This window comes from Mus pahari, chromosome 5 (genome assembly GCF_900095145.1).
Source record: "Mus pahari chromosome 5, PAHARI_EIJ_v1.1, whole genome shotgun sequence".
NCBI classification, from domain to species: domain Eukaryota; kingdom Metazoa; phylum Chordata; class Mammalia; order Rodentia; family Muridae; genus Mus; species Mus pahari.
This window is the reverse complement of record NC_034594.1, coordinates 33,404,579-33,427,651: the sequence shown is the minus strand read 5'-3', so window position 1 is coordinate 33,427,651 and position 23,073 is coordinate 33,404,579. Positions and strand designations below refer to the sequence as shown.

The window sequence follows — 23,073 nt, the reverse complement described above, 5'->3', positions numbered from 1 at the left end:
CTTCTTTAATTGAGAGCTGCTATAAACAGACTTGGGGAAAACTTTGCTACCTGTTTTCATGTGTTTGTCTTGACATGCTATTGATGGATAAATTATCCCAACTCTAATAAGATAGAAATGAGATGGAACAATTGGCTCTCGAGCGAGATATTTGGGATAGGCAAGTATAGAAGGAGCCCAACAAAACTTTAGAGCAAATCCAAAGGGTTTGGGAAGCGCTTACCATTTGTGTGTCCCCTGAGCATGAGACAAGGCCTTTCAGAATTGTCCTCTTGGTGAAATTATAGCTGTGCCCAAAGGAGTTCAGATGTATAGGCAGCTTTGTCGCCCCTGTCTTACCTTGGAACGTGAGTAGCATTTAGAGGCTGCTGTCTGTGTGGAGCTTTATCTCTGTTCAACTTTTCTTTCTCTTGAGAGTTGTAATAACAGGCCATGGTGAGTATGAGATGCTTCTCCACCCGCAGCTAAAGCAATGGCCTTTACTGTTGGCCTTGCGCAGGTGGGCCTACAGTGCAGCACTTTGCAATCTTAAGGGCTTGGTTGAGATATGTGTTCCATTCACTTCTGGCATGAATACCACAGGTAGTGAGAACTATGCCCTCCTGGTGGGCTCCTGCCTGGCTCCAGGGAGTCTATTGATGCGTTTTTGTGATCACGCGGAAAATCTGAGCTAATTATACTTTTCTGGAGAAAAGTGTTAATTTTTTTAATTAACTTACTCAGAGCTATAGATATAGGAAGATTTTTCCTGAATAAAAAAAAAAAATAGGTCTCTGGTATATTCATGTTTACTGTATAGTCCTCCTCCAGTGGTAATACATTTTGAAAATTTGTCCTGTTGAAAAGATCAGCGTATGCTCTGTCAGTTTAAACAGGGAGTGGCCATCCAATCGCAGGGGCAGAGTGCCTGGTTCTGAAGGCAAGACCTGAGCTCTGGTTTTACTGAGCATGCAGTTATACATGGGTTTACGGAGACCAACACACTTATACCTTGGTTTACATAGACCAGCGCACCTACTGTGGTACTCAGTATACAATTCAGTAATCTTGCTAAACTTCATATTTATCTAAAATTGGAGGGAAGAACTTGTCCTTGCTCTGAAAATATTTTTTTCTTGCCAGGAGAGAGCAGATTAAAATGTGTGGCTAGCGATGCTGGTTGATCACTATGAAGTATGTAGACAGATGGCTGTCTAGCTACTTTCCTACCACCATGGTGAGGATGTTTCTCCTAAGGGATGAGGGAAAGGATGGAGCTAAAGAAGGAAGAAAAAGATAAAATCTGGGTGAAAACTAAATACCATTTTTATGTGAAACTCTGAAAGGTGTTATGATACCAACTACATGTACTTTCACAACCCTTGCTTACACATGGAGGGTAAGGATGGTGGAAGAGTCTTCACATTTAGAAATTCTTAAAAAAAATTTTTTTTGTATCATGTATGCTGCAGAGGCTTAATAACTAGTAACAACAGTTTCCCAAGTGGACTGGGGAGGAAGCTGGGCTACGCAGCGAGGTATATGTTATTAGCCACAAATTATAGTGTGTGTGAGAGAGAGAGAACCTATGTTGAACTTAATGAACCACCTTTCTGGCCCGGCTCCTCCTCCTTATCCCTGTTGGTGCCCTCCTGCTCTTTAGACTGGGAGGCACGGATTGACAGCCACGGCAGGATCTTCTATGTGGACCATGTAAACAGAACCACAACGTGGCAGCGGCCCACAGCTCCCCCTGCCCCACAGGTCCTGCAGAGATCTAACTCCATACAGCAAATGGAGCAGCTGAACCGGCGGTGAGCACTCTCGATCCACGTTACTTCTCTCTTCTGTGGTTGGGCTTTTGCGTGTGCGGCATAGAAGACTTGGCCTTTGTTCTGCCTTTGATGTCCTGTCACTTCGCTAAATCTGGACTTCTCTTGAAAACGAAAATAAAGCATAAGCCTATATACACTTGATGGTTGGGAAGCTACAGGGGAAATAATCCTAATAACTCCTGTAGTGAGCCAAAAGCATTGGATTTTAGTAAGGCAGGCATACACATTTAGGATTTGAAGCCAAACTTCTGACCTTTGAAATCTAACCTTACAATGCAGTTTTATCCACTTAACCTGTTCAAGGGAATCGCTCTTTGTCAAAAACTAATTGCTGTAGAGTATTAACCTGTTCATTATAGATGGTTTTTCTTTGGTTAAGGGACACAGTTGTTCTGTTTTATTAGGTTGACAGGAACATTAAAAAATGGTGGAGAGTAGAGCTTCAGTGCGCTGTCACTTACACAAGAGGTAGCTCTTCAGTGTGAGGATAGGACCCCGGGAGGCGGCAGTTGAGGCTGGAGGCCGGGAACTTCTGGGCTCTAGGGTGGCTTCAGGAGGCTGGCGTGTAACCCCAGGTTTATGCTCTTAGTTATCAGAGCATCCGCAGAACCATGACCAGTGAGAGGCCTGAGGAAAATACCAGTGCTATCGATGGGGCAGGGGAGGAAGCCGACTATCCCCAAGCCAGCACAGGTAAGAATAAGCCCTCAGCTGTAAGCCCAGAAACGTAGCAGAAGAACCAAGATTTCTAAGACATGAGCTGCTCTTTAAGAGAATGGCACTTAACTAAACAATCAAAGTTCATCGCAAATTTTCTAGACGCTTGAGATTTTATGAGTTCTGGGGAGAAGTGTCGCAAAACCAAATACGTCACGTCACCATAGTCTCTGAATCTGTGTCAAAATGGCATAAGAGTCTGGCCATGATTAAAAAGCTATGGATGCATTAACACTGTTCATAACAACTAAGAACAACTAAAAATGATATCCAATATCATTTTAGTGTCATTAAGAATAGTCAGGTTCATGCATTTATTTATTTATTTATTTATTTATTTATTTATTTATTTATTTAGGCAAATTAAAAAAAAATGTAGTTCTAGGGAGTTGAAGTCACAGCCAGTGATGTAAGGCGTGTTTGCAGTGTTTGGTTCTGAGCCTGTATGTCCTGTCTGCTTAGACTTCCGTCGGGAGAACGTCCTGCCTCACTCTACCAGATCCAGGCTCACGTTGCTGTTACAGTCGCCCCCCGTGAAGTTCCTCATCAGCCCGGAGTTCTTCACCGTGCTGCATTCTAACCCTGTGAGTAGCTAACCTTGGAGGATCCTTCTGGAAAGACAACAGGCCAGAGAAAACGATCCTTAGTCAGGGACTGATCCTAGGGACCATTGCAGTGCTCCCTGAGTACTCAGCATGTTCCAACCCTGTTATGTACCCTGTGTTAGTTTTAAACCACCATGCCATGTAAACTTAGTGTATGTAACAGACACCCAAAACTCAAAGAAACGAAAACAAAAACCTGTGGAAATGACTGGCTTATAAGCAACAGAAATTCATTTTCCAAAGTCTTGGGAGGCATGAAGTCCAGGATCATTTTGGTTGGCCCCGGGTCAAGTGACGTCCTGCTAATGTTGTTCATGGATGATGGCACCGTGCTGAGGGCTGTCGTCAGTTCTGCTTTTAGGAGGCTCTGATTCTATTTAGAATTATGCTTTGTCCACCATTGAGTTACCATGTCCTGATGAAAGTCACCATTGGTGATTAGGTTTCCGCAGACGTATGAGGAGAGGGACACAACCCAGCTGGTGTCAGGGAATCATCTCGGGAGTCTCTGAGCTCAGGCAATGGCTTTGCTAAAGATACTAATGGGAGAGAGGCTGCCTTCATTGTATATGGAGTGACATCAAATAAGAAAGCATTGCCTAAAAGCTCGGCTGGGTAGAATCCATCCATCAGGGCGTGAGCTAAGAGGAGCCTCGAGTAGAGAAGGAACCAGCCGGAGATTAAGTAGCTACAGAACCTTGCCAAGATCTGGTGGGTTAGGAATTGCCAATTAGGCACTGAAGATGATCCTGGATGGGAACATCCTCACCTTAGTAAGTGACAATAACAGGGATGTTAGAATGAAGTGGAAAATACTGAATGTGGCAAAACAAATTAAATATCTTAAGGAAATTAGACTAGACTAAAGGAGAAAGTAGACAATGGCCTGGCCTTAGTGACTGGAGATGCCTATGTGGTGGCTTCTGTGTACCTGGATACTGATATTTATGTATTTCTGCCTAACTTTATAAACATGTGCATCTACCAGGATGAGAAGGTTTATGTCCTTTGTTATGTGCTGGTTTAAAGATTTAAATAGAGACAAAAAGGACTCCATTTGAGAGCGAGCATGAACAGTATGGTGTTTGTCCTCAGCCTGTGTGAGGGTGAAGGCGTTTGCATGTTCGCCAACTTTTTATTTATTCCTGGTTGTATACTAGGCACTGAGCCAAGTTCCAGGAACATATAGGCAACAGCACCTGTGGGGCTTGGAATCCCAGCTGTGAAAACACATTCCAGCATTTTGATGATTGTGCACCTAGCAAGGGTGGAGACTGAGTGCATAGCTTGACTGGGAATGCACAGGGAAGGGGCTATGGCTGGGAATGCATTTACAAAGGGTTCTGAAGGCTGGATAGGAGCTTGCCCTAGAAACACTGACACCAAGAGCATTCTAGATAAGAGGAACAGGGTCTGTAAAGGAAGATACTCATGACTCTTGTGATAATCACTGAAGCTGGGGTGCAGTCAAGTCTGGTGCTGGTACGGGGAGAGCCTGGGATAGACTGCCTTTTAGAATTGTCACAAGACACAAAAACTATCATGCTATATACACAGAAGGGCTTTGGGCTTAGCTAACACAAGCTTTTATTTGTTTGTCTGTTCATTCCTTCTCTTCGTGCTTATTAAATCCCTTTGATTTCCCTGGAATGGTCAAGGCTTGGGGAGTAGAGTGGCAAACAAGACAGGCCAAGTAAGATGGGGTCAGCAGAACAATGACTAATGGAGAAAATGTTAATAATGTGGAATGACGGGGTGAGGGCCGGGAGCAACCATCGTGGACTTCAGGGGGCTTGGGTGGCCAACAGGCAACTAACCCGAGGGAGCTGCATGCAGAGTTATGCCTTGGGGACAAGGACTTCGACATGCTACACAGCAAGTTTGGAGAACTGAACTCAAACGCTGAATATCGTGTTTACATGATCTGGGAATAAATTTGGGCTTGCATGAACTTTATTCTAAATGTGTTTCTTCTGCGGGAGTGACATGGATTTCTCAAATTCATTCCGGATGAGGCAGGCAAGTGGAAGGCCCTTTGACTAGGCAAAGAAGCACCTTGGACCAGTGTATATCAGTAGAGATTGGGCCGTGTAGAGCTCTGTGTGCTGTGTTCCGGAGGGGAGATGAACATCGCTGCTTCTAACCATTTGGACTCTGTGGAAGAAAAAGGTTTCCTTCTGTTTGAGTGCTCACTTGGTCTGCCCAGAGCCCTGGGTTCCAACCCGGTTGGACTAAGTATGATGTATTCCTGTAACTAAGCCCAGGGAGAGAGAGAAAGAGAGAGAGGCAAGCAAGGGATCACAAGTTCAAGGTCACCTTTGGCTTCCCAGGAAGCAGAAGCCAGCCTGAGTTACATGAGATTCTATGGTATGGGGGAGGAGGCTATCTGCATTCATGTACTTGCATCTGTGTATTTTTTTAAAAAAAATAAATTTGTCTATATAGAGGAATGATAGTACATGCTTTACAAATAACAGTAATATGATTTTATTGATTTTTGCCTCCCTTACAAGTATATTGGAACAGGAGTGCTTTGTGTTGATAAGTAAGATAGCAGTAAAATAGGAAAGCTGGACCCCAGACTCCTGCCACTGAGGCCATTGCCCTTTTAGTTGTGCCAGGAAATACATTTCTTCACTTTGTATCTGGGAGCCGTTTCTGATGCAACAGCTCAGTTTGATGTGAGGTTTTGCTAGGCTGTCATCTCTCTATCAGTTTCTTTGGTTTACAAAACTTTCTCTGTAAAGGGGCAGAGAATAAACATCGTAAGACAAGGACAGTGTGTAGACCTGTGTGCCAAGGGTTTTAGTGACACCTTGTTTGTAGTCAGACAGCCGGCCCATCGCCTGGACAGGTCACAGAACAAGGAACCAAGCCCTGGTTTTCATTTACCATTTCCTGCAGTGTGACTTCTTCCCAACCCACGCTGAGTTCAGACTACAAGTGGCATCACTCAGTAGGGCTTCTGACGTCTCTGCCTTGGCGGTCAGCTACAGGCTCCTGTCTCTGCAGTTGCCGAGCTGTGGTTCAAAGCTGTGGTTTTTAACTGGACAGGGGTTTTTTTGTTTTTTGTTTTTTTTTCCCCAGATAAATGCAGATTGTGGGTTACTTGCAGGCTCTGGTCTAACGGGGCTGCAGTGAGTCCCAGGAGTCTGTATGGTCCTTTAGGTAATTAAGTAAACATAGCCTCGCTGCATGTCTGGAAGAAGCTGAGGCCTGCGAGCCCTGGACACTGGCATACAGCAACTCATCTCCAGCTTTCCTGCACACTCTCTTCTCATGAAGTGCCAGCCTTCTCTGACCCACACTTGGATGTGATTTTTAAAACTCCATTCTCTGGAGAACGCATCTGTAGTCAAAATCTTCTTCTCTAAAAGCTTTGCTTTTATCTTTTTCTTCCTTCTACCCAAACTGTGTTCATTACTGGCTAAAAAGATGCATTTCTATAAAATTTAAATTCTGTAGGTTAGAAAGTCTTATTTTCTGACTTATATTTGGCACAAGTTAAAGTTTCTAGATTTTCATTAAGGTCTCAGGTATGGATGTATAGGTACAACCTTTTTACAGACATTTTTTTTTTTTTAATTTGGGGGCTAAGTAGCAAATATTATAAAGTAAACTTTCTTGAACTTTTTGGGTTTTTTGTTTTTTGTTTTTTGTTTTTGTTTTTTTCAAGACAGGGTTTCTCTGTGTAGCCCTGGCTGTCCTGGAACTCACCTCGAACTCAGAAATCCCCCTGCCTCTGCCTCCCAAGTGCTGAGATTAAAGGCGTGCACCACCATGCCCGGCTTTTCTTGAACTTTTAATTTACTTTTTATTTTCTTAGTTTTTGATTGAACTCTTTGTGGTGTACAGCTGTTTCCATAAAGCCTTATCTATGTTATTGTAAATATTCAACATTCAAAGTACTTGAGATTTGAAACTCTCCTTGTTTATTAAAACAGTTTGGAGAAATAAGTTGTGTTGAAAAATCAGCATGGAAAGCCTATCTCATGAGGCAGCAATCTGCATAATCTGCTGAGAAACAAACATAGACAGACATACGGTTTCCATAGCAACGAAGAAACCGGAGAGGTTTCCATGCTTCTCCTTGTGTCATGGTAACTTTCACACAGATTCTACTGCCCTCTTCTGGTAGAGATTAAAATTGTCTCCAAATTAACACACGATTTTGTTACCTGCCCAGTGTTTTAGAGTTGAGATGCCTGTGTTTGTCTAACTTATATTATATATAAGTACATTTAATTATATGTAACAGAATGATATTTTCAACATACATGCTAAAGTTATTACCCTGATTTTTAATGGTCTTTAGAAATGCATTCCTTGTCTAAATTCCTTAGTTCTTAATAAAGAAACGTTATTTTAAAGTTTATAAATACCATCTTAAACATACTCTTAGGTATTAGAGTTACTTCTGTTACCCAGTTTACAGGGGTTTCTACTAATGTAAGTTCTCCTCCGTGTTAGTGCAAGACACTTTAAAACTTGGTGAAACAATTTAAAATTAAAAGACCTAAAATCAAATTAAGTAAACATGGTATGAATGCAGACTGTAGCACACAGGACTATTTGCGTTTACTAGCTGGCCTATTCTGGAACCAGCATTTCTTGCTTTTGTTATTAGTAAGTTTTGCTTAGTGAGTAATGTACAACACCACTGACACTTGCTCCTTGTAGATATGACAGGCATTTGCTAGCAAGTCAGTCAGGTTATCTTCCAAATCTAAATTCACATCACCTATGCTTGGTGGAAATTTTCTGAGCAGAAGGTGTTGTTTGGGAGTGGTGTAGTTAGTGGCATTTTTGAAACTGGCAGAAGTAGGTGAAATTAGAACCAGCACTCCAGGAGCGTTGGCCACCACATCGAACTTCAACATCAACTAATCAAAGATCAGATTGTTACCCACAGTTTCACTGTGGTTGATTACTAAGAACTGAGCAGTCCATATTTTGCTGCCGAACAACCAAAGAAGCATTCCCTTTAACTTAGTTTCAAACGTCTAAAGCCTCAAACACTAGCCAAAGATGACACATTTAAACTCTAAGGGGATTAGTTTTAGCAAAATTCTGCTAATGGAGCCCTTCAGTCAGCCACTAAGTCCTGATTTCTGACTGGGAAGTGAACATCACAGAAGTGTGAGGCTGGGAAGGGTGAGAGGCTGAGAAAGGGAATCTTGGAGTACAAAGGAAATGGCTAAAAGGGGTGTTTCTTCCCATGATGAAAAGCCAAAACTTTATGTTGGTCGGATACCATTTAAAGGTGCCTCTTTCCTTGTAACATTTGCCTGCTCAGTTAACTTCAGTGGACTCCACATTCAGAGTCCCAGTGAGATCGTCCGTGCAGAGCTGTGAGGTTGGGTCATGAAATATGGCTGTGTTCCAACCTACTGTTCTGGATGAGAAATCGATCCATTTACTTAACTAGAACCACTGACCCCCAGAGGGGAAATGAGGAGCCCTCTTTTGTCTTAAAGCAGGGCCTTGCCAGAGTCACACACACACACACACACACACACACACACACACGCACCACTAAGGCCCACTTGGTCAGTCTGAGCCTACCTGCATAGTGTCTCCTGACTGGCTACTCTTAGCTTTGCTACCTCTGCCAGTTTGTTCTAGCACGTTCTTCACCCCTGTAACTTTTGTTATTCTCCCTTTAATGGACCATCTTCCTGCTTTTGAGTGCCTAGGTCTGTGTCCTCAGAGTTTCACACAGGCAGAACTTAGCACATAGTTAATGACAGGTTATGAGACCCCTCGGTTAATAGAAAGTGGGCAAACAGCCCACAAGCTTCAAAGGCTGAAAGTAGAAAATAGTTTTACTACTATATTTGTCTGTTCTAACATAGCTAGATTGGGAGAACCCCCCCCCCATACAGCCGTTTAATTACATATATCATATATTTCATAATGGCCTTTACCTCTTCAAAGCAATTTCATATTCTTTATTCTACTGGTTTTGAGTCTTACTATATTATGAAAAAATTAGAAGACTTATTATTAGTCCTTCTCATACATAGTTGACCATATTGAGGCAAACGAGATTAAGTGTTTTTGTCGTTGCAGCTATGACAACATAATTTTATGTAAACTGGAATACAAATACCCTTTTAAGCTTTAACTGTATCTATAACTCTATATGCATATATACACATTATAAATTGTATATGTAAACATATATATATACACACAACACTGTATGTTATATGTTTACATGTATGCTTGTTCAAAAATACTTTATTTATGAAAATGTAGTGTTTTCTTTAGACCCTGACAGTCATATGAGTGTTTTTTTTCATAGGCTGTGAATCTAATGGTTGTTTACAACTTACTAACGAGGAGAAAATACTTCTTACACTTAATTTACTTTGATAGATGTTTTTTCCAAGACCAGTCAAACCTGGCACTGTGTTATGTGTCTCGCTGAGTGGAGAGGAGGAAGATAAAAAGATAAAAGGATATAATTAATTATAAGACCCAGGTAAGATTCCCACGCTTAAGGAGCTGTCCATCCAAAGGGAATTACTTCAAGCCCAAGGCTGGCATGGGCTCCTGACCCTAACTGCCTCGTCCTGCTCTACTGGAGTTCTGCTGCCTCTCCTTAGTAGATGGGAGGAATGTGCTTGGTGCACTAGATTAGGAATCACTGTGTCCTGTCTACTTGGCACAGCCACTTAGAACAAGGGCCAGTGAATGGTCTCTTCGACACAATCATCATACACTAGTTTGCTCCCTGAGAGCCTTGTTAGAGAGTACAACTTGAAAGTTCTTTGCCATAGCCACACAGACTGACATGGTCTCTGGCACTGAAGCTTGCATGTTCGTGTGCAAACATGAGGAGGGCAGAGCCAGTGCAGGAAGCGAGAGCTTGCCAGTGGCAGTGAAAACTTCAAGGCAGAGGTAACCACAGGATAAACTGTTAGCTAGCCCAAGTTTCTCCATGTCAACCTCCAGGTAATTTTGTTAGTCCTCCCTGTTTCCATGATATCGTTCCCCCATGTTCTTGTGTCCCCTGAGCCCCTGCCTGCTTTGCAGTACTGAGGCTCTGGACCATATTACTGCTTCTAGCCATCAAAAACAATTCTCATTTAGACTAGAGGGTTGAAATACTTCAAGGTAATTGAGACTCCAGTTTAAGGAACTAAGATTGGAGATTGGTCATTATAGAGAATCACACTCTCTCCCTTTCTCTCTCCCTCCCCCTTTCCTTCATTTTCCCTCCCTCCTTCCTTCCCTCTCTCCCCTCCCTCCTTCCCATTCTCTCTCCTTCTGTGTGCTTTGACAGGGAAAATATTTCAAATGCAAAGCAAAAACTGTTTATGACAAGGAGCTAACAAGAACACTTGCTGTTGCACACGAAGAAGAACACATGCCAGTGACTTAAGCTAACAGAGAGTTACTTCTCTTTCCAGATTGGGTTGTTAGGGTTCTCTGGATCCCAACACACTCACTAGCCAGGCTTGAGAGTTCCCAGTTTCTGCTCTTTCTACACCAAAGGGAAGAAAACGCCACAGGGGTTCACAGGCTCATAAATTCTGTAAGCTGAATGTGACGACACTGAGGGGCCCTGGAGAGATAGATGACTGTCATATGTATTCATTTTTCGAACTAATAGCTACATAATACTGGACACAATGTAGACAGTCAATGCTTATTACATTGACACAGTCTCCAGGTACTCTGATGTCTTTGGGGGTTACTTTGGACTGTCTTAGACTGGAAGAAATAGCAAAGCCCATGAAGAAAAGCCCAAAGAACCTCTACAGACTCAATCAATCCTAGTACCTCTGAGATGCTGAAGATAAGGGGACCTGGAAGCCCTTTCACTCTGTCTGTGAAGGATAGAATTCCAGGGTGGATCATTCCTAGCCTAGTCAGTTTCCTGGATATCATCTTCCTGCTGACTCAGGAACATAGATCCCATAGAGGTGTTCCCTTTCTGCTGCCTAGCACATGAATTAGCCAGTGAATTTGTTGAATAACCAGTGTGTGGGAAGTCTGTGACATAAGCAGTCTTCGCAGTCCTTGATAATGAGTTGAAACAGTAGTCTGTGACAAGACGGTCTATTTTTCTTTTGTTGGTTGTGGTAGAGTGGTGTTTTATTAAACTTGTACTTTAATAAATGCAGTTGTGTGTGTATTGGCAAGGTGGGGGGCAAACACCAAAACAAAACAGTGGGGTTTGGTCTCTGAGCTGTTCTATCTCCTTCCCTGAGCGTCTGCCCCGCCAGGGGTCTTGAATTGAGTATCTTTGTCTTCTATAGACTCCATGGATGGACATGACTGACAGTGTCTTGGTAGTGTGTGTGCTTCTGAAGTTCAGGTAGAGAGCAAGCATTTTCCCTATAGCTTGGACCATATTGCTATGCTTCTAGACTGGCTGACCCTCTGAACTAGTGACCTGGCCAAAAGCTGGAGGAAGAACAAGCTATTGGGGTTCACTGCCATGTGGTATGTTTAGTCCCACCATCACATACGTGTGATTGTGTGCTTTGCTGAAACCAATGCTGCAGCTAATGTCTCATGTGAAAGGAATACCCCAACATGTCTGTTCTTTAGAATGCTAGAAACCAAGAGTGAAAGGGCCTCGCTTCCTACAGTTTCTGTATGTTCAAGTCTCTGCTCTTCTGGATGCTTCTATTTGTGGGTCTGGAGTTATGCTGAAGTCTGTGTACATGTTTTTCATACTATGAGAGGGCTGATATATCTCATGCAGTAATCACCATGCCGTGGTGTACATAGGCAGGCTAACAGTCATTCTCTGTTCTTTCCTCCAGAGTGCCTACCGCATGTTTACAAACAACACGTGTTTGAAGCACATGATCACCAAAGTCCGGCGGGACACCCACCACTTTGAGCGCTATCAGCATAACAGGGACCTCGTGGGATTCCTCAACATGTTTGCTAACAAACAGCTGGAACTACCAAGGGGCTGGGAGATGAAACATGATCATCAGGGCAAGGTAACCTGAGCGAGCCACCCTAGTGAGCTGCATATGGAGTGACTGTGGCTGTTCTTTTCCAGTGAGGGCAGACATTCCATCTCCTTGTTCAGCACAAACCTGCACAGGCAGCTTGTTACTGTAATCCATAGATAGATGATAGATAGATAGATAGATAGATAGATAGATAGATAGATAGGTAGATAGATAATCCATGGATGGATAGGTAGATAGATAGATAGATAGATAGATAGATGAGTCTTGTAGGGCAGTAAGAGAAACAGGTTTGGCAGAAGTCATGTTTCCCTGGACAGTCTTCTCTCTGCCCTCTCTTAGCATTTTCCACTGACTAGAGAAAAGAATTCTCAGGCAACACTTCTTCTCCTGCATGGTGCAACTTGTGGTGTAGACACATGGATAAAACGTGGTAGTTTTGTTCGAAGAAGGTTCTAGGAATCACTGAGCCATTGTGCAAGACTTTGGTGGAGTTCGAGCCTCAGCCATGTGCAGAGTCCTGGCCTGTTTGTACCTTGAACAACTCCCTAGTTGATGAGAAGCACATAAAAACCAGAGTAGTGACATCTGCACTTCCTATGCAGATGGGTGAACCAGAAGGCCCAGTTCTAACCAGGAAGTTGTATGTGAGCAAGGAGTCAGAATGAGAAAGTTAGTTTGGTTAGAAGGTATTCCCTAGGGAACTCTTTATTTTTACTTGACATTTGCTTGACACTTACTGTGAGCCATGAGCGGTTTAAGGGCTTCATAGATAAACAGAGGCTTCTCACATCATGATGAAGCAGCCTTGTTGGTACCACACCTTACAGATGAAAAATCCAAAAACTCATAATGGCTCAGCAACCTGCCCAACATTACCAAGACAGGCTATGACTGAGCTGTGTCCAGATCATCTGGTTCCATGAGCTCTGCTCTTGACTGTGACATCATATTTTCTAAATTTTGTATAACCAAAATATTTCTTGTCTATATGAAATATTGGTATATAATGCTTGAAATGGTGATTCTCAACCTTCCTAGTGCTGCAGCACTTTAATACAGTCCCTCACGTTGTGGAGACCCCACCCATGAAATTATTTTTTGTTGCTAATCATAAATGTAATTTGCTACTATTATTAATTGTAATATAAATATCTGGGTTTTCCAATGGTCGTAGGTGATCCCTGTGGAAGAGTCATTTGACCGGAAAGGGGACTGACTTAAAAGAGACTAAAATGGCACTATATATAAACATATTTGAGCTGTTTTTGCAAAGTCAGTCTTTATTGAGAACTTTTAAAAAGTAGATAAGCCATTCACTTCATGGCATTCAAAGAAAAGAGACAGACAGGGGGCAAATAAATACACTGTGTAGCAAGAGGTGATTAACAACATACTGCAAATTGAAGCAGAGGATAGAGTCTGTACCGATAGGAATGGGTGGGGTTTCATAGAGGTGGTTGAGGGAGTCTTCATGATAGGTGGAGAAGCCAAAGGGACCTGAGGTGTGCACTCTACAGGGGAAGAGCATTCAAGGCGGAGGGAACATGTAAAGTGTGCAATCTGTGCTGCTTCCTGTGCCCTCAATACTACAGGAACCTTTTACTCTTCTCAAACTCAGCTCCCACTAATCTCATCAGAGAGCCTCTTGGAGAGAGTCAAAGCAGCTGCTATCGCAGCATTTATTTTAACGCAAGGAAGACCTCACAGACTCATTGCATTACAGACTTGACTTCTCAGCATGGCTGTCTAACAGATCTCTTATTCCCAAACAAGAGTTTTGACGTGGCAAGCATGAATTTAGAGGAGATAAAGGGAATGGATCTGTGGCAATGTCCCTGGACCACAGGTTAATTGGCAATGAGTCAAAATCATGACAGTGTGACTTGCGATGAGACTGTGAAGACAGAAGCAAGGGCACCTCACCAGGGAGGATGTGCCACGATGCAGCTGAATCTGCTTCAGTACACTGAAAAGATGCTCAGCAGCCATTTAGACTAAGACTCCATAATTAAGGCCAGGTGTTGTGGCTCACACCTGTAATCTCCCTGCTTGGCAGGCTGAACAGGATTGGCATGCGTTAGAGGCCTGCCTGGGCTATGTGGTGAGTTCAAGACAAGCCTAGGCTACATAGCAAGAGCCCATCTCAAAAACAAGATGCCACATTTGATGAGTGACAGGCTTGGGTGTGCAGTGCTCTCTTCCCCCGAGTCTCATTGGTGAGCAGGTGGATGACTGTCTTCTTGAATTATTATGCTGAGAGCAAGGACTTGCCTGTGGAGGTCCTCGTCTGCCTGTGATACAGTTGTTAATGTGTCCTAGCTTCCCTATCGGATCCCCTTTGGGGTCTCTTTTATTTATGACTGGCTCACTCTCCTTCTATCCCAGTACACTTGGGGAGAAGTGTTGCAAAACAAATGAACGGACGAATGAATGAATGAATGAATGAATGAATGAATGAATGAAACGAAACACCACTTGTGGTTTCCTGCAATCATCTTTACTTTACATGAATCAAGGAGCTCCCAGGCTCTCTCCCTCTGCCCACTCTTCTGCACTCTCACTAGATATAGCTCTTTCCATTAGCTCCATCTTTTTCCCCTTTATTTTTTATTTTATGTGTATAGTTACTTTGCCTGCCCTTATTTCTGTGCCCATGTTCGTGAAGTGCCCTTAAAGGCCAGAAGAGGACATCAAGTCTCCTTGGATTATAGTTACAGAGGGTTGTAAGTTTCCGTGTGGGTGTTGGGAATCGAACCAGGGTCCTCTGGAAGAGTAGCCATTGAGCTATCTCTCAGGCCCTTCTTCTGAGCTCTTTTAATTAATTCATAGCTTGTCTTGGATTGCTTACATTATATACTTGTGATGTGCTTTAGGTATCTAATTTTGGAAAAGGTGTGTGTGTGTGTGTGTGTGTGTGTGTGTGTGTGTGTGTGTAATTGGGAACATAGATCTGGTTTGCTATGGTAGTAATAAGGTGAAAACCATTTAAGTCACACGGATGAAGCGAATGGTATAGAACATTCACGTAAGATTAAAAGGGCTGGAGAGATGTCTCAGTGTTTAAGAGCAATTCCAGAGGTCCCTGACTCAATTCTCAGCCCCCATATGGAAGTTTACAATATCCATAATCCTAGCTCCAGAGGAATCCGACACTCTTCTTTTCTCCTCAGGCATCAGACACATGCATGGTACACATACATACATTCAGGCAAAACACACATATATAAAGAATAAAATAACAAATCAATAGATCAAAAGTAAGATTATCACATGAAATTTTGCAATGGATATAGAAAGAGCACCCCCCCTGGGTGGGTAGAGAAGTTGGAGCCCTCAAATACTGCTGGTAGAAATGGAGAATGATGCATCAACTTTAGAAACAGTCTAGGAGTTTCCAAACAGATTAAGCAAGTAACTGCCATTCTACATATATACCCAAGAGAAATGAAATCTCCACGTAAATATGATTTTGAACATTCATAGCTGTATTGCTCATAAAAATCAGAAGTTGAAAAATAAGCCAAATATGTATTAATGAATAAATAAAACATGTTAGATTAATTCTCTGGAACATCACTTGATACTACAAAGGAATGAAATTGGTAGCATGCCACAACACATATGAACTTTGAAAATGCTTGCTAAGGGAAAGAAAGTACTCGAAAGGTCACATATTGTGACGTGCCTAGAACAGGCAACCACAGAAAGACAGAAAGATTATTGGCTGCTTGGAGTGGTGGTAAGCAGTGCTAAGGGGTATAGGGTTCATTCTGGAGGAAAATTATGTTAAACTCAGGTAGTGGCCGTGGCTACACATTCCTATGTCTATACTGAGAAAGTAAAACACATTAATGAATGAATTACGTGGTGTTTAAATTCAGCATCAGTAAAACTGGTTTTACAATGAATAGACTCAATTAAAAGGCAGGAATTCCCATTTTAGCTTTTAGATTCTAATGATTTTGGCTTCCTTCATCTCTGAGGTTATGTTACATGGCTCTAAACTGATTTAATATCCAATTATATCGTGATCTTGGCCTGTTTTAAGCGCTTTAATAAACTACAGAGTGCATGGGTTACATATGTACCATTCTGGAGGCTGGGCTGTTCAGGATCCCTTTACATGAGACTGGCAGACCTCATGTGTGCAGGTGGGGACGAGGGTGGGGGGCACTGAATTCTCATAAATGGCAAAAGTCATAAGGTAGCTTTCTGGGGGCTTCTTTGAACTAGTGCTGGTCTCTTTCATTACGGTCCCATTCTCATTTCCTAATCACCTCCCAAAGACCCTGTTTCTAAAACTGTCACTTCTTGGAAGTGCAGATGGGGTGTGGGAGGCACACATAAACTACTGTGTTAATGTTTCTTTTTCTTAATGTCATTTGGAGAAGTCTCTTGTTAAAATTCTACTACATTTGTTGTAGTCGTGCTTTGTTGCTATTTCATTAGTTACTTTAATTCTGTAACCTCCAGGCTGACAATTAATCCGGGTTTAGTCTTATAAACAATTGTCCAAGAATATGTGATCAACATCTGCATACATCTGCGGAATTCAGGATCCAGGGTTTTTTCCCTAACACAGATGTTCCTATACTCTCCCCACACCCCATACCCTGGGAAGTTTGAGATCTGTGTAGCAGTGCTGATGGTTAGATGGAACAGCACACAGCCCATTCAGCATTAGACTTGTTAAGTTTCAGAAGATAAAATTATGCCTGTGTATTCATAAGCCTTTAGAAGTTATTTCCTTTGGGGGCATCAGTAATAGGACATACACAGGTATCTGCATGATGAACCGGTGGCTATTGCACGTGGATCTCAGAGCAGGATGGGTACTACCACCCTGGTGCTCCCCCACGAACCAGGTAGAGATCTGATCAGAGAAGCGATCTCAATACAACGTACATAAACAGTTCGCTACATTTGGGATTTTATGAAAATGAAGATGTTTTACTCACGAATGAGTCCTTACTTGATCAGTGAGTGCTTCCGTGAATCCCAAAGAGCATGGTAGACTCACCATCAGTGTCTTGTTCTTTTCTTCATAAGGACCTGCCATCTCCCTCTACCATGACAGCTCTTGTAATGCCCTTTCACAGTAGGGTCTGTTCTTGTTTTATTTTGTGTTGTGTGTGCTGTTCTTGGCCACTGCAGCACAGTCTGGCCTGGAATGTTTGCTCCTCCCTGAAACCTCAGAGTGTCCCCCTTTTCTCTATCCTAGTGGCTTTCCTTGTAGAGTCTCTTGTCCTCTTAGGAATCAGTGCCTTCTTACTCTGGTACCTGTGTGTTCCCTATCAACCTTGCTTATTAAATCAGGTTTGAAAAACTTTTCTTCAAATGCAAGTAGCTTTGAACGTAGATCAGATGCATAGGATGGCACTGAATGGTGGGCTTCAGAAGAAGGGAATCAGACACACCTCCTCTAGGTACTGTCATTTAATCCTGATCTCCCTATTTCAGATGATTATGAATATGTGGCAGGTAGATGGCATGGTTCAGAAGTAAGGGTGTCTGGGGCCAAGCTTGATGGCCTGAATCCAATCCCCAGGATCAAGATGATGGAATGAAATGCCCAACTCCTACAAGTTATCCTGTGACCTTCACATAAGTGCCTACCTACCTACACACACACCTAGATAAAATGTAATAAAAAATTTTTAAAAGTTTTATATCACAGCGCTGGTCTAAGTTCTGCAAGAGTTCAGTCTAGGGTGTCCTGCTTCTGACATGGGATACATTGAAATTTCCATAGTAAAGGGTATTTGAGCTGATTAAAATTAGTTATAAAGTGAGAAAATAGGAATGGGGAAGAAAAATCCAAAGAGAATACACAAGACAATGTGTCTGATTCCGATGGAGAGATAATGGGTAGATTTTTAACTTACTCATGTCAGTGTCATGAAGTCAATGAGCCATTGTACAGGGCTAAGGCTAACACAGGGTGCTGCAAAATAACATAGAAACAAGAAATGCATGCAGAGTTTCTTATTTCTCCTTTATGTAATGGGCTTAATACTTAGCAAAAATATTTTTCTGCTTCCGTTTCAGATGCTGAATGTAGAGTTGCTTTATCTTCATTGCTTTGTACTCTCAAACACAATTAACTAACACACAATATTTTCCCCAAATTATTTCACCTGGGCCTAAATTGAAATGCTAAGTGCCAGTGACCAGCCCAAATCTAGATTGACTGAAATAGGCAGCAATGGGTGGCAATTCTGGGGAGTGGAAGGGTGGGGAGTGGGATGAGAGTAAAGTAGCTTACTTTTGGTAAATGTTGTATTTCTTTAACTCTCTGCTTTTCTAAGGCTAAAGACCACGGCTTTTGGTAATTAACTTCCACTGTTAGCAGCAGGGGATTAAGGTGGGGGAAAAAAAAAAAAAAGCTTGGGCTGAAATTAAGAGCACTGACTGCTCTTCCAGAGGTCCTGAGTTCAATTCCCAGCAACCACAAGGTGGCTCACAACCATCTGTAATGGGATCTGAAGACCTCTTCTGGTGTGTCTAAAGATAGCTACAGTGCAGTCATATAAATAAAATTAATAATTTAAAAAAATAATAAAATAAAGACTTAATTGCTAGGGCTTTTGTCTCTCTGGTTCAAGGGTCACTCTTTAGACAGGTGAGTGACTTGGAGTTGTTTAGGATGGGGCTAAGCCCCAAACACCACACTTTTTCCTCTTCTCTCTTGCAATTTATACCTTCTTAGACAAAAGTTCTTTATAAAATTATCTCCTAGATAAAATATTACACAAAAGGGGAGTTACAGAAGGATGTTGATAGTAAGTTCAAAGCAGTATTTCATTCTATAAGCTCACAAGTTTAAAGCAACAGTTTCACATGGCCTTTATCATAGTGCACACCTGTGGCTTCATCCTTGGACCTGACCTAGAATGAATGTTTTTCCTTGACCACAAATTTGTTCCAGTGTAATTAGCCCGTGCAACATGAAGGTTTACAGAACTCTACTTGTAGCTTTATTCTATAGAGGGCTTGAGATGATTTGTATCAATTTAAGAATTCTATAAAATTGTTATCAGAAATTGTGAAATCATCAATTCGTCTACACAGCATTACTGTATGAGGGCACATATGTGTTCATGTTAATCTGCCGGGAATTTGCCCAATAGGAAGGGATGATGCCCAGGAATCCTTAGGCTATGTAATAGGGACAGGAAAGGCATGTCAGCAGCAAGAAGCAATCCTGGAATGAAATCTCTTGAGGACCCATCACAGGCCATGCACACAGTGGGCCATCTCCAGAAAACTTGCTTGCATGCCTTAGCCTTTCTGAGATGGCTTCTGACAACCAAGGAACTTCAAAGTTAAACTTTGTGGTTTTTTTTTTAAATAAAAACATAAAGCAATAATAATAATTTTTGCTAAAATTCTTTCCCATAGTTTGTTGTTTTGCTCTCCAGCAATCGTATGCTGTATTATCTCCCTGCTGATCTGAAAACCATTTTTATGTCCAAACTTTGTCACTGTGGGAGCTGTGACTTTGGGAGTTTTAGTATGCAGCTGTGATGACCACCAATGTGGCAGTTGTCTTTGAAGGAAAAATCTGAGAACAAAATAAGCGTTTGTCTGGTGGAAGTTACGGAAGGCTGGAGATTCTTGTTTGACCAGAGGCAACCAAACTATAGAGTTGTGTCAGCCACCCCAAGGTTGGCCTTGGTTTCTATCCTACATCAAACCTGTGGTCATGATTTACTGGGTCAGTTTCAATTCAGCTCATCAGATAAATGACAATTTAGTATGTAGAACTCTCACTTGTATTCAAACAAAACAAAACCATCCTTTCAGAATATAAGCTCTACTTTGCAAAATATATGGTGGTTGCTTTATTTTGTTTTATTTATTTAACCAAACTCGTTGCTTTTGTGGCATATCTCTTTAGTTGTTTTTCCACAAATAACTTTGTGTAACTCAAGCTATCCAGAAGGAGATGGAATAAAGCTTGAATGTATAGAGAGTTCACAGTTTTTAAGGACCCCTTGCCTACTTTTTGGATGGCAAAAGATATCAAGTCAAAAAACCCACAAGGAGATAAGCATGATCAAAAATGTATTAAATGCAGTTGTGAAATGGTCACAGTGAAACTTGTTATTTTGTATAATTAATATAAGCTGTTATATTAATATGACATATTAATATAAGTTTCTGTTGTTTAAAAGACCACAGGTTAACAGATATGGGATGCAAATGATAAATGAGACTGTCTTTCCGGGGCTGTGAGTCATTTTGAGTGAGGGAACCGAACAGACTTGGATGTTATGGATGTTGCTGAGGAAAATCTAAGTTCTTCCTATCTGAAGGAATCATCTAAGCAAGGAAAGATGAGCCTCCCTTTCCCTCTTTTTAAGTTATCCTCTTGATATGCGTTGGAATTTTAAAAATATATTGTTTTCAGATTCTATAGCAACGCCTCCCTCTTCCATAGAAAATGTGTTGATTTGGATAATTCCATTTATAGTCTTCAGCGGTGTTGGTCTAGTAAGTGAGAGAAAGCGAACAACAGGACCTGGGGCTGCCTGTGGGCCCAGGGGTGGGCTCAGGGAGATGGCTCTGTGTTTCGTTATCTCTCCATGGCTCTTTCCTATGTTTTCCCTGGTTTGGCAGATATTAACTGGAAATAATTTCAAGCTTCTTTAGCTTACATTTGTTGAGCCTGAGGTTAGTCTTTCTTCATAAATACTGATGGCTTTTTCTTTGCTTAAAACAACAGAAGTTCTGTTGTTTTGTTTTGTTTTGTTTTAAAGAAAAAGAGAATTGTGTAAAGAGAGACATGTATTTTGTTTGGCCTTGCTAAAATGCCACTTGGCTGCAACCACCCCATATTTCTTGACTCTGACTGTGCCCTGAAGCTGTGAAAGGGGAGATGTTTTTGAGTGAGATTTGAGTCTGTGTATTTGCGTTCCTTGTGTTTTCCGCTGTGAATCTTCGCCGGCCCTGCACTGTGAAGCTTGGGTGGATTTCCTTGATGAAATTTAGCGGTCGGGAATGATGTTGTTTAAAGGGGGCTCTGTGAGCAGCTAATTTGAAAAGGACATTACTTCAGATGATTGCTTTTAAATGAAGGTTCAGACGGTGACATGTTAGATACTCAGAAGGCGTCGCAGGCTAGTCAAAAGTTGTGAGGTGAAGGTGACCCACATTTTCAAAAAGGGGCCAGGTCAACTTCATCGCTCATCTGAACTAGTTAGCATTCCCTGTGGAAAGTGATCCAACTGATGTGTGTCACTGCTGGAGCTAGGCAGCCTACAAGTTTCCTGGTGACGCTTCATGCTTCATCTGTCTTTGCTTACTCATGGTGGTGCAGGAAATGAAACCCAGACCCGTCTCACTTTAAAGTCACCTACATTTTTTAACAACTTGATGGTGACCTGAGTCACCCCTTTTATAACCCTTTTACAAATAAGCTAAAAAAAAAAAAAAAAAAAGGCAAAGCAAACTATTAAGGAAACCAATCCAAGTTCACACAGAGGACCCTGAGCAGAGCCAAAACACATGCAGAGGTGTGCGGTGTGCTCCTGGGTGCCATTCCCTGTTACTGCCCTAGATCCGTGGCATTGATAGAGGCTTTCAAAACCCTTCAAGTGCTAGAGACTGGAGGGACATGTGTACACAACACACACATTCCATCTGACTTGGAGGGACATGTGTACACAACACACACACACTCCATCCGACTCTGACACAGAATCCCCTAGGACGTGCACACAGAACCTCTTTCCTGCCTGTGGCCATGCCTCCAGCACGTTAACAGTGAGAACTGGACAGGTCGTGTGGATTGGGCCACTGAACCAGAAGCAGTGTTTTCAGCTTGCGAGCCGTGGGAAAGTCACTCCCTGTGAGTGGCTGTGATTCTCAGCACCAGTTGAGGACGTACTTCAGCGCTTTTCCAAAGCCAAACTGGAATGAGGCGTGAGAGATACCAGAGAAAATCGCATAGGAGAGCTATGAAAAGGAGATAGTTCTCATTGGGTTATGAAGTCAGGTGAAAGGTGGATTCAGGTCCCAGCTTTGTTAAGTTCCCAACTGTATCACTGAAACCTCCAACTGTGGCACAACTGTGTGAACAGTGACCAATAATCAGATATCAAATAATGGAAACACTTTGTGGAGATGGTGGCTCCAGCTTGGAGTTTAGAAAAGCATGTTTGCTTGACAGTGGAGCTTTCAGTGCGACCAGCTAGGACTGGCGTGTCTACACCGTAACCTATATAGAGTTTATTCAGGAGGGTGTATTTGTCCACACGACGAAGTTCAAAAGTGAGTGAGCTGAGTTTATTAGGAGGTTCCTGGGGTTGCAAGAGCCCCTGGTTCTTTCTGTCTCCTGCTTATCCATTTCCATTGTCCTAGTATGCTGGCTGTTATAGTCTTACTTTAGAGAACAGGGGAGGGTGAGCAGGGGGACTCACCTATGTCCCCAGGAAGGAGGCTCTGACAAGTGGTGTATTCCACTTAGTCTTGACCCTCAGATACAAGGAGACAGGGATAATTGCTTTTACCAATTCTGCATGGGTCCTTGTGGCTTCTTTTTCCATCCTTGTGCATGGACCCTAGCAAGAAACTTCGGAATGTTTAGAAAAAAGGCTTAAAATTAAAAACTATTATTCATGACAATAACAGTAATGCTTATTTAAAATGCTATAGAAATTGTGTTTTAAAATGTACATGAACTTTCTAATTAGTTTGTATAGGTGTGATGTCATAATTTAATAGGAATGGTGTCACAATCTAGGTATGATATCATAATTTAATAGAGAAGAAAATGAAGCCTTAAAATATTGGAGGCAGTTTTCCCAAAAGCACATTAGCAGTGAATCCTTCTCTAGGTCCCAAGCATTCAAGCCCAGATTAGATTATACTAAATGCAGGTTTATTGGGAAGCTGCCCTCAGGCAAGTTCACTGGCCTCAGGGGAGGCCAGGGAAGTCACCATGGGGGTGGGAGGGAGGAAGAAAGATTGTGTGCACAGAGAAAGAAG

At 42.2% G+C, this 23,073-nt stretch overlaps 1 protein-coding gene across 3 annotated transcripts in view; it reads left to right on the top strand.

Moving 5' to 3' along the window:
- Hecw2 (HECT, C2 and WW domain containing E3 ubiquitin protein ligase 2) overlaps positions 1-23,073 on the top strand; it is a 373,974-nt gene that overhangs the window by 261,897 nt on the left and 89,004 nt on the right. For all 3 annotated transcript variants that reach the window (XM_029538487.1, XM_021197433.2, XM_029538488.1), the window contains exons 11-14: positions 1,643-1,793; positions 2,404-2,507; positions 2,994-3,115; positions 11,920-12,105. In XM_029538487.1, the coding sequence (XP_029394347.1) occupies positions 1,643-1,793; positions 2,404-2,507; positions 2,994-3,115; positions 11,920-12,105 (563 nt within the window). The remainder of the gene's footprint in view (positions 1-1,642; positions 1,794-2,403; positions 2,508-2,993; positions 3,116-11,919; positions 12,106-23,073) is intronic.